This window comes from Stegodyphus dumicola, chromosome 10, assembly GCF_044657685.1.
Source record: "Stegodyphus dumicola isolate Sdum_Otavi_A_Nest chromosome 10, ASM4465768v1".
Classification (NCBI taxonomy): Eukaryota; Metazoa; Arthropoda; class Arachnida; order Araneae; family Eresidae; genus Stegodyphus; species Stegodyphus dumicola.
The window spans coordinates 93,282,510-93,297,042 of NC_140777.1; the positions used below are offsets into that span (position 1 = coordinate 93,282,510).

General features: G+C 32.5%; 2 protein-coding genes across 4 annotated transcripts in view; one reads left to right on the plus strand and one right to left on the minus strand.

The window, feature by feature from the left end:
- Ddx1 (ATP-dependent RNA helicase Ddx1) overlaps positions 1-8,048 on the minus strand; it is a 193,717-nt gene extending 185,669 nt beyond the window's left edge. The window contains exons 1-2 of one of the 2 annotated variants that reach the window (XM_035363517.2): positions 7,943-8,048; positions 3,338-3,389 (exon numbers count right to left, since the gene is read on the minus strand). In XM_035363517.2, coding sequence (XP_035219408.2) covers positions 3,338-3,389; positions 7,943-7,958 — 68 coding nt within the window. In that variant the 5' untranslated portion in view covers positions 7,959-8,048. The remainder of the gene's footprint in view (positions 1-3,337; positions 3,390-7,942) is intronic. The other variant, XM_085825251.1, reaches the window with a different exon arrangement.
- A 404-nt stretch (positions 8,049-8,452) lies between these two features.
- Caper (RNA-binding protein 39-like protein Caper) overlaps positions 8,453-14,533 on the plus strand; it is a 54,246-nt gene continuing 48,165 nt past the window's right edge. Inside the window, exon 1 of one of the 2 annotated variants that reach the window (XM_085825252.1) lies at positions 8,453-8,610. In XM_085825252.1, the coding sequence (XP_085681378.1) occupies positions 8,607-8,610 (4 nt within the window). In that variant the 5' untranslated portion in view covers positions 8,453-8,606. The remainder of the gene's footprint in view (positions 8,611-14,533) is intronic. The other variant, XM_085825253.1, reaches the window with a different exon arrangement.

Genomic DNA, 14,533 nt, shown 5'->3' on the forward strand with positions numbered 1-14,533 from the left:
AATTTCAAGCAATGATTTTGCAATTAATGAATTAGTTTCTGAGAAAAAATAAAAATACACTTTTATCTAAAATCTTTAAAAAAATGTGATCTCAGTCACACTTTCATTTCAAATAATTTTTCCTTTCAGTATTTTGCAAAACCCATCCTTGTTTCTATAAAGTATATAATTTTAAATAAGCAGTAAAAATAATAAAAAATTTAGTCCACACCTGTATATGTTTTAGGATTTAAGTAAAAAGATTTATTGAAAAAAATGCCAAAGGTTTCTCAGTTTGCATTTGAAATTTAAAGAATACAAACTGTCTAAATAGACATTTAATCATTTCAAATCTTTAAAATTTTATTACTGAATTTCAATACACACATACGTATATAAATCAAACCTAGTGCTATTTATTCAATTAGTAAATATAAACATAAATTACAAACCTTTTTTTAAAACCTTATGTGGCCAGAAAAATTGCAAAAACTCATAAAAAGAATTTTTCTTTACCTGTTTTTGTTTTGTAAACCACGTTCAAAACAATTTTAATACATTAATTAATTATAATATTGTTGCGTGCATACGGGTTTGTAATAGACTGATAATAGTTCATAAATGATTGACATTGCACTCAAATCCAATGATAGCTTAATTAAATTTATTTTATCAATATAAACACTTCAAAGTTATGGAATTTTCCACAGAAATACTCGTACAAGTGTTTAGAATATCACTAAGTATAATCAGTAGTTATGCTTCAATCTAATAAGAACGTTAAACACAACGGAATGCAAAGCACATCTTAAGAGAAAGTTAACTCAGAAATATCTCCAATCTCACGCTGAACTAACAACTGGCAACAATAACAACTTATATACCATAAATAATGTCATAAAAATAGTGTGGTATAATGAGATTATTACTTTGAAACCCATGTTTCGAATTGATGCCCAAGAAGAATCAATATTTCCCATTCTGCTTCATTGCATATCTTTCAAAAAAGTAAACAATCCATCCAATTAATTTCCTTTATCATTTTTTTAAATGCAAAAAGTTTGTTTTATAAGCTGTGAAAATGTCGGAAGTTTGTAACCGATATATTTTTAGATATGAAAATTTAAAATTAATGGGCGTCAAAAAGTCTAAAAACATGAACGATTTTTAAAAATTCTCCCAAAATATTTTTTAAAAAATTACGCTAAAAATTTCAGTTATTTTTTTTTCCTCCACAGTGTGTTATGGTGCAAACTATAATATTCTGAGATTCTCAGTTTATTTGTTAATATTTGCAAAAAGTCGTTTCAACTTTAAATTTGAAAAAAAATCTAATCCTCTAAAAATCAAAAGCGTGACACCACATCCACAACCAGTGTACAAAGTTTGAGTTCTATATCTTATCAGGAAGCAGTTTAAAAATCCATGACTATCTTTTAACCATAGCAACAAGCACCAAGAGTGAACTAAATAACAGCTTACAAAATAATAATAATAATAATAATTTAAAAGCATATACAGTCAAAAGTCGTTAATTCGGACACCCATAATTCGGAATGATCTATAATCCGGACATCAAAACTAAAAACTTTCTGCGCATGCGCCGCGTTGACACATGCGCAGAGGCGTTCACGCGTGCGCGTAAGACCTTTTACGACTGTGCATATGAGTGTGCGCAAGTGCAGAATACGTTTTCACGTGCGCATTTTATGTATAATGGACGTATAAGCTAAATAATTATCTATTTCAGTTAATGTTGATGATTGCGTTGTTCCTTAATTTTCGAATTGCATCCGGCTTATTATTTTTTGCAGACTGTAAGAGCAATTTTATAAAAGTAAGCTTAAACTTTCGATTATATCAAATAGAATTTCCGATATATATTTGTTAATATGTAAAGGATCTAAAGCGAAAGTATGTTTTGAAATCCGAAATCTGTTTATCAATTTCACGCTGCTCGACCGCGGGCGCGTAATGAATTGGAAGTTGATTTGTCAGCACTATCCTTATCTTCAGCGCAGATGTTTTTATTTTATTTGGCTTATAATTCCTTACCAAATGTAGTATTTCATCTCGATATGCTTCGTCTTTGATATGTTTTAAAACAAGTTCCTCGTCATTATAATTCGCTTCCAATAGCGAAGAAAAGTGACAGAGGTTATTGAAAACAAAAAAATTTCGATTGACAAATTAGTCGGTATTCTTGACACAGCAATTATAGGACTTGAACGGCGGAACTTTGTAACTGAACAAGAAATTATGTCTGTTTAATAGAATTAAAGAGAAAGTATTATCACATGAAACGAAGCAAAACTTAAACAACTTACATTGAAAGAAATGTTTAATAAAGTAAACAAATAAATATTAAGCTTTTTCTTTTTGCAAATTTTGATACCCTTTAGATCATAATTGTTCTTTATTTCATAAATTACGGTTTCATATTTTTAATTTTATAATTTCTGCATGCCATCTTACGAGATTTAAACTGATGATCTATAATCCGGAATCGCCGAAGTCCCGACGAGTCCGGATTAACGACTTTTGACTGTATTTTTCAGGAACCATTACGAAAGTTCAGGTACCAGTTGCAAAAGTACAGATTACAAAATTAACTACAATAAACAATGTTAAAAATGTGTAAACAGTATTAGAAATCTGCCAATTCAGAGACGTGATTGTTCACAGAGACTTAGGTGTAAAGGGGAAGGAAGAGGGTGGTCTTCTGAACGGGTCCGAAAGACGAAATTCTTTTATGTCTCCTTTTTCTCTTCTTGCTAACGGCAGCTATGTGAAGGAGCGTTGCATGTGAACGGGGCTTATGTAATGCTTCAGAAGCTAAGGTACACAATGGTTTTTTATTTACCCATTGCCGAAGTGACCCAGAACGTCAAAGAAAATCTAAAACATATGGAAACAAAAATTCAATTCCTTCTTTATAGTGCCCACCAGCGGCCGAGTAGTAAAATTACTGAATACTGGTAGTTCAACCTGGGTCTGATTCCAGGCAAACGGGGTGGCTGTGTGAGCATTTCCATGATTTTCCACATATGTAACCTGTATACAAGGCAGTTTCCTTTAAAAAGTTCGTAAAGGTGTTCCTCTTCTTATGCAGATAGCCCTAGCACGCTTTGCCATAATCAAATAAACCAACTTCCTTTATAATGTAAAATATGAACATTGTATAAATGTAAAGAATCACTAATTATTGATTATTGAAAATGACTTTAAAACTGATTACAGATGTGAAATGTGAAGGAAATTCCCCAGAAAACTCAAATTTATTTAAATTAAATTATTAAAAACACTTTTTGATGAGAAACAAACATGTTATATACATAAAAGCAGATAAACAAATTACTTCCAATCCATTTCTTCAACTGCCTGAGCAATTTCAGGAAGAACACCCATTTCTGAAAAAGAGACATTTGAGTATAAAGTAAAAAGTTTTGAAGAAACAGTTTCAAGATTTCTTGGGAAGTAAATAATTTGATAAAAATACAACAAGATTTTACAAGGATTTTTAACAAGGTTAAACAAGAATACAGTAGCCACCACTTAATTTGATCATGTGTGTTCAGTACTATTTTGATAAAAATAAAGAAATGATAAAATTAAACAATGAAAAAGTATCCTCCAGAATACAGTACAAAGTCCAAGATCCGAACACACTGGGAGTCCACAATTCTGGATTTAAGATCATAATTTTAAATCTAGTAAGATAATATGTAGATGTGGCAACACTGGAACTTCACTTATTGTTTGGGTCAAATAGAAAAATTATACTGGTTGAAATCCGTTTGAGGCATCAACTCAGTGTCAGAATTTAGGGATGCCAAAAATTAGGAATGGTTGAATTTTTAGAATTTAGGAGAGGCATTGCATAATACAATTTAAGATCTCTAGGTGTCAAACTACACAGCATTCATCCAAACAACCACTCAAGGGCCTAAGGTATGATTCTAGCCAACATCGATATATCTATCAATTCATTATCATTGGCTACGATGAGATTCCCTAGCCAGCAAGTATTTAAAATTGCATTTATTGGCACATCTGTCTCCTTTTGTTATTATATTCTCCCTTCTTAGACTTTGTGGGGGGGGGTAGATTTTATTACTTTTTGATTGGTGGTTATTGGGAATCCGGATGTCGGACTTCATACTATATCAATGGAATTTTACTAATTTAACCTAAAATATACCTAGAAGCATACAAATATTAGTACAGTACAAAGTCCGTAATGCGGACTAGTCGGGACTTTGGCGATTCCGGATTAAGCAAGGATTTTTCTGGATAATAGATCATCAATTTAAATCTGGTAAGATGGCATGCAGAAATTATACAATTAAAAATATGAAACCGTAATTTATGAAATAAAGATCAATTATGATCTAAAGGGTATCAAAATTTTAAAAAAATATATTTATTTGTTTACTTTATTATATTAAACATTTCTTTCAATGTAAGTTGTTTAAGTTGCTTCGTTTTTTGTGCTAAACGTGCATATGTAAACATTAAACGCGCATGCGTAAAGCATACCAAAAAAAAAAAAAAGTTTGTGGCTTTGAGGTCTGAACTATAGATTATTCCGGATAATGGACGTCCGGATTACACACTTTTTACTGTACCACATGATTTTTCACGATAAACTGCCAAATTATATAACCGTGTAGAATAATAATAGAATTTTTTCAGTTTAACTTCTGTTTGTTGAATCTGTGGAACCGTGCGATACCATAATTATCTTTTCTCAGTTTAAACATTTATGTAAAAAAATGGTACGGGTACTTCCACAAATTTGGCAAGTTATGCTGTGAAAGTACCGAGTGCTTTCTTGTTCAGGTTCCAAATCAAGAAGCAGGCATACTAATATCAATGACTGTAGACCACGTAGTGGAAGGATCGATAATATATTCAGAATATTGGTGAGTCTATAAAACAGAAGAGCTTGAAAAAGCTGGTTCCTGCCATTCAACTATGAATCCCAAGTTTAATTTTGTTGATCCAGCAACGGGCGTTCACACCCAAAATGCGAAAGGATTGTGGGGCTCTGTTAAACGGTGAAATAAAAAGCAAAGAGGTACGGCTTGACATCATCTAGAGTCGTATCTATTGGAATTCATATGGTGGAAATCCTGTGGGAAAGATACACCTTTTGATGCTATATTCAAAGCAATCATAGAAATATGGCAGCCACAAATTGTATATAAGTAGTTTAAATTTGGCATTAATCTTGACACACGTTTTAATAATAATGGGAGCAATGAAAATCTAGTAGTACCGAAATATTTACTTTTTCACAGCATTTTAACTACAAAAATGTAAAAGTTCATTAATTAATTGTTCTCAAAATTTCCGGAAATTATTTAACAGATGCTGCATTTCTAAATATTCAAACGGTATATTTCATTGAAAGAGAACAAGACAACATACAATTTTAAAAGAAAAAAGCAACCTTATTATAAGTTTCCAGAGAATTTGCAGTACTCTTCCGTCACTGGGATAAGATTAAAAAATGTATGTATGTGTTCATATATGCATATACACTGACTACCAATAAGTATTTGGACACCTGTGATAGGAAAGAAAAACTAACTTTATTCGAAATCAATAGTTGGTAGAACCTCCATGCGAGGTAATTACAGCGTGGACCCTCCAGGGCATACTTTCCACAAGTCTTTCTATGACAGCTAGTGGTATTTTCTTCCACTCGGCTTGGAGAAGACATAGAAGTTCCTTCACTCATTTTGCACGGGTAGTGCACACCTGAATTCGGCGATGCAACTCGTCCCAGAGGTTCTCGATAGGGTTCAGGTCTCGACTCTGGGCAGGCCAGTCCGTTCGATGAACTCCATTGGCACCATACCAAGCCTTGGTTAACGTCGAAACATAACAACTGGCATTGTCGTCCTAAAAGTAACAGGGGTCCAATCCGTAAAACTGCCACAACGTAGGAAGCACATTGTCATCCAAAATAGTGCAGTAGGCATCGGAGTTGAGCTTACCATGAATGGGGACCAAGGGTCCCAGCCCATACCAGGAGAAACACCCCCAGACCATAATTCCATCTCCGCCGAACTTGACTGTTGGCACAATGCATTCTGGCAGGAGACGTTCTCCAGGTACACGCCAGACCCTGCCATCCGAACGGTAAAGGGTGAACCTTGATTCGCCACTCTAAAGAACCCGTTGCCACTGATCTATGGTCCAATTTCGATGTGCTTTGCCCCACATTAACTGAGCAGCGCGGTTGGACTTTGTGATCAAAGGCTTATGGGCAGCAGCACGACCATGAAAACCAAGCAGATGTACTTCTTACGGATGGTACTCGTTGAAACAATACTCCCGGATGCCTGTTGAAACTCCTCGCGGATGAGGGCCATCGGTTGGGTGTGGTTCTTCTGAATTTCTCTGGACAGCACTCGTCGGTCTCTATCTCCCAGTTTCATTGGTCTGCCGACTCAGAACACATTCCGACAATCACCGCTCACCTTCCACTTCTTAATCACATAGGCCACTGTCGATTTTGGGTACTTCAGATCGTTAGATATGTTCCTTAGGGATCAGCCACATTTGTGATACCCGATAATTATATCTTTCTCGAAATCAGAGAGCTCCGAACTGCGGGGCATCTTGCATGCGACTAAAGCCGATGCTGTTTCCTACACGATATATACCGGCGGAGTCCGTAACATACCTTAAGACCGCAGATATTGTCATTTGCATAGGCGTCCAAATACTTATTGGTAGTCAGTGTATATACATAAGGACATATGTATGTATATACCCGGGCATACATTTTTTAACTCAGTCTCGATAACAGAAGAGTACCAAATTTTGTAATATTGATGCTTTTTTTAAACAAAACATAATGCTGCACATATGGGAAGAACAACAGTAATATAGTATGTATAATATTTTATGTAACCTTTAATCCTTATTTAACATATCAAATTCGTATTTTAAAAAATTGATAATATTTGCCAAGCTACAATAAATATTAATAGTTGGCAATCTTTTCAAAAAAAAACTACTAACTTGTCCCTTATGTAACTTTGGTCTAATATGATTATAAGTTACATAATGAAATAATGAATAAAATAAAATCTGTTTATATGAATCTGCACTACACTGAATTAATAAAATTTTGCAAATAAAAACGAAATTTTCTGAAAAATAGTTTTTGAATTTTAATTGGTAAAAATGATGGTATAATCATGTTAAACAATGGTTTTAAATGTATAATTAAAGTTTTTTTATTAATAAACCATTCTAGAATATTACGTTTTATGAAGCATCATGCACCTGGATATCCAAGAAAACGGATGAAACTTAAATGCTTACAAATGAAGTATAAATACCTAAAAATCTGAACAAGCAGAAAGAAAAATACATCTTTATGATAAAAGCTATAAAAGTAAATGCTCCTAAGACTATAAAATGGCATGCAAATTTTGCAAAAGCAATTTATGTTTCGCACTTTGCAAGCTATCAATATTGATAATTCTATTTCTATTGAAATGCAGAACAAACTAACTTTGGATTGCTTTCCATTAATTATACGTCATTGCATTTCCCATCTAATGAGATGCATTTCAATATAAAGATCAGTAAAAAACGATCTTACTAACAAATCTTATAAAAAAATAAGACTTCATTAGAATTTTAATTATGTGAATAAATATTAATTACAAATTAATGTAAAAATTATTAAAGAAAGTCCTTTTCATTCATACTTAAGTACACAAGGATGTATGACATTTACTAAATGATCTCTGTATATGAAATGCAGGATTTTTAAGAATGTTGTAAAATAGTCATTCGCCTCAATAAAAAGAACTTTAGGTATAAATCACAAAAATTTGGAGTCATCGTCTATTTACTTCCGAAACCTTATGCTCAAATTAAATATTCATATAGATGACATCTTATTACAATTTTTTAATTATTTTAAATATTGTACCTTCAAAAGCAGTCATTTTAGTTCAGAACACTTTCCTTTTCTAAGATTACAACTCTTGTCGGCATAAATACTGCCGAAAGTACGGTTGCCAAACATTTCTTTGATTATATTAGCTTTTTGCTTCTTCTGTTTTTTTTTTTTTTTAATTTTGTTTTTTAACTACTGTAGAATGAAGAATCCTGTTTTCCTGTTTATAATTTCCAATGTATTAAATAATACATAAAGGGAAAGTAATTTCTACCTCCTATAAATTTTAATCAATCATAAAAAAAAATCTTATTTTATTCCGACTGCTTTATTGAAATGACAGAGCAATCGCAGCGAATGAATTGAAAACATGAACCATTGCAACTTCTCATTCTTGCTTTATATAGATTAATAAAGTACTTTTAGATATTCAGTTTGAAAATATATTTTTGAATTCCTTTGCTATGCGTGAAGCCACACTGTTTATTTTCTAAGTCATTTATCTTCCACACCTTTATTCTATATTGGAAACCCCGTAGATTGTGGTGATTCTGTGTTTGTGAAGGAAGGAATTTAATTTCATTGAAGAAAAATTCTTGATATATTTAATTGTATTAAAAAATAGCTCATTAGTAAGTCGTTTACAGTATAGCATATAATAGTTTCTTTCCTTTACACATATTTCGGTGTAATCTCAATGAGTGAGTAATTTAAATTGTTACAGGTTGATCGAGATCTTAATTTTGTTGAAGAATGAGAATGAATGCTTTTATTGATTTTGATATGTTTTATTATTTACTTATTCTAAAGAATAGAGATTTTTTCCATTTATAGGAAATTCCTTTTTTAGATTTGTTAATGACTTTTGAACCTCCGATGAATTTAGTATGCACCCTAGAACAGTTGAAATTATGGGAAATCCTGTTTGATCAGCGAAATCGAAAAATGTTTCGTATAAATTTATGAGAACGATACAAACAATTTGCTAAAACAAATTTTACGGAAAAGTTCCTAAAAAAAAGAATGGATTTCAGTTTTCCGCTGATGGAAATATGGATTTTCTTCCCCAACAGATGAATATTTATCGCTGTGAACAAATTTAATAAAGTACAACTCTATCCGAGTTCTTAAAGGGAGAAACAAATTTTTAGAGTGATTGTGTGTATGTTCAGTGTCTCCCAAAAGTGTTCGTACACTTATGATTTTCATTGAAATAGTGCTCTGTCCATTAATTAAAAGTAAACTTTATGAATGAGATTTTAATTATAAGATCTATAATCTATTCTTAACAAAATTACATGAAATAATTTTAAAGGATCCGTTGACGCTAGTGCGTATTCATACGACAAGCTCACCAACGCCTAATCGGCCATTAATTTAGCGGTTTATAGATACGTTGCAAGATATTTAACATACGGAAGCGATGATTTTAGCGGTGTACAGTCAAGTTATAAGATGTATAGCATGTAGAAGTAAATAGGTTAACCATGACATTTAACGGTGTATAGTTAACCCTGGAGGACGCGCGGTGTATTACGTAACACGAGAATGCGCGTCGCAGTAAAATGATGCATTCTATATTAATTATAACATTTATTATATAAAATTGCTTAAAAATAATGTTAATTTTAAAATTAATAACAAATAAATCAAAAGGACTTATGTTTTCTTCATATGCCTAGGAATCATTGATTTCTGGGAGAAATTTGTGTTTTTTATTTTTGAATGCAATTATAATCCAAATTATGCAGAATTATTACATAGACAACGAGTTATATAATTAATTTTCAAATCAATTAGGCTCAAGAAAAATTAGATATTTTGTAGTTTGAATGAAGTTTCTATTTCACAGTGTTTTTGACATATATTTTTTGTTACATTTCACACATATAGTTTTTGATTTTCTGTCTTTTTCCCTTGAGCATATGTAACATCTCTGGTAACATAATTTTCTTTTCTTTGTTTGAGAATCTTCGTTGTATTCTTTCTGTTTCCGTCGTGATTTTAAATGATGATCTAAAGGTGCAAAGGCCAAATCAGAAGTGCCTCTTATTCCTGAACTTCTCTGGTGGAGTTTTAGTAGATAAAAGCAAGATCTTTGAATTTATGCCGGCAATAATTAAGAACGAAAAAAATATGCTCATAGGCCATCGGTTTGATATTCTGGCCACAGAATAAGTGCCACCCATTTTGTGGACTATATCAACTGCTCCTTTTATCATGGGGTCCACCAGCAGCTGAGCGGTAAAGTCACTGAACACTGGTAGTTCGGTCCGAGGTTCGAATCCTACGAACGGGCTGGCTGCATGGGCGTTTTTGTGGCTTTCCCCATGTGTAATGTGTATATGAGTCAGTTCCTTTAGAAAGTCCTCCATGAAGGCATCCTTCCCTTTAGGCAGATAGCCCATAATCTCAATAATTCAACTTTGCCATAATCTCAATAAACCAAACCTTTGGTCGTGTTATAAAACGTAATTGTTTCAGATTTTTTCAAATCTCCTGTGCTTTCATTAATATGGTCATTATTGTGCATATTTGACATTTGTTCTTTTTAGCCATATAAGATAGTAGCATTGTATCCTTTTGAAACCCGAAGAGGGTTGAATGCTGTTCTCTATTCTTATTTGACACAAATTCAGGTGGGACAATCTTCTCATCCCTGCATATTATTCCAACGATAGAAATTTTATTTTTCTGTAAGAAATTAGCCAATTTATAAACTGGTATACCAGCTGTCTGTGCTAACGTTGCTTTCAGAATGGTATAATGGAACTAAGATGTGCTTTACTTTTTCACAGGAACTGTTGACTTTGCTTTTTCACAAGAACTGTTGTATGGCTCATCTGGCTACTGACCTGAGTAAATTTCCATGTTGAAAGTATAGAAGGTTCTAAAATTAACCACAGTAAATATCTTTATACCATATCTTACAAGTTTCTTAGGCATATACTTAAGAAAGGAGCATCATCCTTGAAAAGGTTCTAGCTTTTCATCCAAAGTCACATATTCCCCTACATGATATAATTTGACAAAATTTTAAAACAAATCTCTTATTGGGGCTAATTTATCACTCTTTCTTCTACCATCTCGTGTTCCGACATCATCAAATCGTAAGGCACGAATGAATGTTCATTGTTTTACGAAAAATATTCAATCCTGTTCCATCAGTCGCCCATAATTCTCTAACATTTACATGGGAGGATAGATAATGGGAATGAGATTTAGATAAGTCCTAAAAAAGCAAGAAACACTTCTTTCTCCATAGGTTTTGCATCTCTTTAAAATTTCCCTAAGTATTTTTTACATAAATATTAGAGCATTTCACAATCATTGTGCCATGAAATATTAGCTTCCAAGCATCGATGGATAAAGCCACATCTTTAGATATATGTGTATTGCCAGGCAATTTTTTATGATATTATGGGACGCCATGCATCTTTGAATTCGAAAGGGTTCTTTCTTCCATTTTCCTGTTTTATCTTTTCTTCTAAAATAGTCACTTTGATCACAAGGAAGAGTTGCACTGTTTTTTGGATTCAGACTGATGATCACTAAATATATCTTGATTATCTGAATCTTGTAAGAAAGTCCATTTCTGGAAAGGTGTTTGTAAACTTATAAAAAATGATGTTCTGCAAATTTACCTTAAAATGGACATAATTCAATGCTGTATACATTAGTGCAATTTAGAATATCCAAAGCTAGAATGGAAAAAGCAATATTCTCATTTCCATTTATGAAATAACCAACGCTGTTGACAAATTAATATGTACCCTAGGATAATTCCAGTTCCAGGATATCATTGAAATTGTTTCTTCTTATAACAGATGTCGGAAAAACCAGCAGTTTCAGTATTTTAGACTTATTAAAAACCAGCAGTTCCAGTAGGTACTTTTCCGTTTTGTCGGTGCAAGCGATAAAGGTCGCCAATAATGGTACAACCGATACCAAACGGAATATCCTCGCTGGTAACCTTTTATGCCTCATTTTCAAAACAAGTCGCAGCCTTTTCTTATCAGATTGATTGTTTCTTTAAATACTGGCATATAATTACATAGAATTTTTATCAGATAGTTCAGTTTTATGTCTAAGGCCATTTTCGGTAATTAAGTCAATTAGGATGCAATCACAGCGCTTACGCGAAAATTTAGAAAAGGTAGTCAAGGGTTAAATTCATCAATTCTTAATGAGAATGCATTAGCGAAGTAAAGCACTACAGTTTTACATAATTTCTGAGTAAGCTATTCGTACGAATTGAAATATTTCTTGCATTTAAACTTGTGTTCCAAATTAAGATTTAACTTGAAATTAATGTAGATAATTACTGAGAGCATTAGATTTTTGTAGAGTAGTTTTTTAATATTTTTTATCTGTATGCTGTCGCCAATAAAGTCTGCTTGGCGATATTTGCGCCGGCGAAACGGAAAAGTACCTTCCAGTATTTTATTCTGCATCAGGCCTAATGAAATTAAACATGACAACATCATTTTCTTCTGAATGATGCAGCCATATGTATGAAAAAGGTAGATGAAACACTTCTCAAAATGTTGTATCTGAAATGAGTCGTAAATGCTTTGCGTGAAAAGTTCATGAATTGTTGCCAGACATTGACAAACCTATTTGTATCCTTAAGAAAGATCTTTTTAAATCTGTGTTAAAGTGAGAGTCTTTGGAGAGAATGCAGCTGATATAAGTGGGTAACATGGTCCAGTGAGATTGTTATTATGCCAAGCAGGAATAACTTTAGGCGGCATGACAGTGTGATAGCCCAAGATACTGAATATTGAAGATTCAAACTTGGGTCAAACTACCAGTATTCAAAATTGCATTGCTCAACTGCTTGTTAACTTGAACAAAAGTATGAATATCTTGTTAGTGAAACTCACGACGTAAGAAAATTGGGAAAATTTATTATAAAGTTTTCAAGATTAAAACATGGTTGATTTTGTTATAAATCCCATGGTTCTGACATGTTTTAAATATACTCCTGCGACACGGATAGAAGCTGAATCATCATTGTCCTGCTTATAACAGGTCACTGTAGAATCTGAAGGAAAGTTTAGGTTATTCGAATATGCCAAAGAATACCGGCTATCGACCTGAAGAAGGATGTCATTTTGAACAACTTTCTAAGGGAAACTGGCTTGTCATTACATATGAGGAAAACTAGAAAAATCGACCATGCATCCAGCCCTTTAACCATGATATGAAACCGGAAAAATCTGAAGAAAATGCTTACAATACAGTCAAAAGTCGTTAATTCAAACGACCATAATCCGGAATGATCTATAATCCGGACCTCAAAGCTACAAACTTTCTGTGCATGATGCGTTGACGCATGCACGTTTATTGTATAACGAACGGTATAAGCTAAGCCAAAATCTAAAGCTACAAACTTTCTGCGCATGCGTCGCGTTGACGCGTAAGACCTTTACGGCTGTGAATATGCATGTGCATAATACGTTAACACATGCACGTTTAATGTATAACGAATAGTATAAGCTAAGCTAAAATTATCTATTTCAGCTAATGTTGCAGATTGCGTTGTTCCTTATTCTTCTAATTGGATCCGGCTTATTATTTTTTGCAAACTGTTAGAGCAATTTTATAAAAGTAAGCTTGAACTTTCGATTATGTCAAATAGAATTTCCGATATATATTTACTAATATGTAAAGGATCTACAAAGCGAAAGTATGTTTCAAAGTCCAATTAACAAAAGTGGAATTGCTGCAAAAATGACCTAACCATTCCGAAATCTGTTTATCAATTTCACGCTGCTCTGCGGCCTTAAGTTGATCTGTCAGCACTATCCTTATCTTCAGGACAGATGTTTTCATTTTATTTGGCTTATAATTCCTTACTAAATTTAGTATTTCATCTCCATGTATTCCATCTTTGATATGATTTAAATCAAATTCCTCGTCATTATAATTTGCTTCTGATAGTGAAGAAAGTGACATAGACGTTATTGAAAACGAAAAAATTTTGATTTACAAATTAGTCTGTATTCTCGACACAGCAATTATAGGACTTGAACAGCAGAACTTTGTAACTGAACAAGAAATTATGTCTGTTTATAGAATTAAAGAGAAAGTATTATCACATAAAACGAAACAACTTACATTGAAAGAAATGTTTAATAAAGTAAACAAATAAATATTAAGCTTTTTTTTTTGTAAATTTTGATACCTTTTAGATCATAATTGTTCTTTATTTCATAAATTATGGTTTCATATTTTTAATATTATAATTTCTGCATGCCATCTTACCAGATTTAAACTGATGATCTATAATCCGAAGTCCCGACGAGTCCGGATTAACAACTTTTGACTGTATCGTGTAATTAGAAATTAACTATGTGTTGCATAGCAGGATTACTTTTCAAGTTTCGAGGTAGAGAATACTTTTTATTTGTTTCTTTTCCTTTATATAGGTTTTTGGACATGGTATTCATTACATATATTCTCTGTCGTTCATACAGAATACTAATATTTTTAATAAAAAGTTTTTTCATTAAGTGCTTTGCTTGTCGATATTCTCGAAATTATCTTTAATAATTAGTGCTACTGTACCTATAATAAATAGATTAATGGATTCATTACTAAGTAATACATTTAAAACAT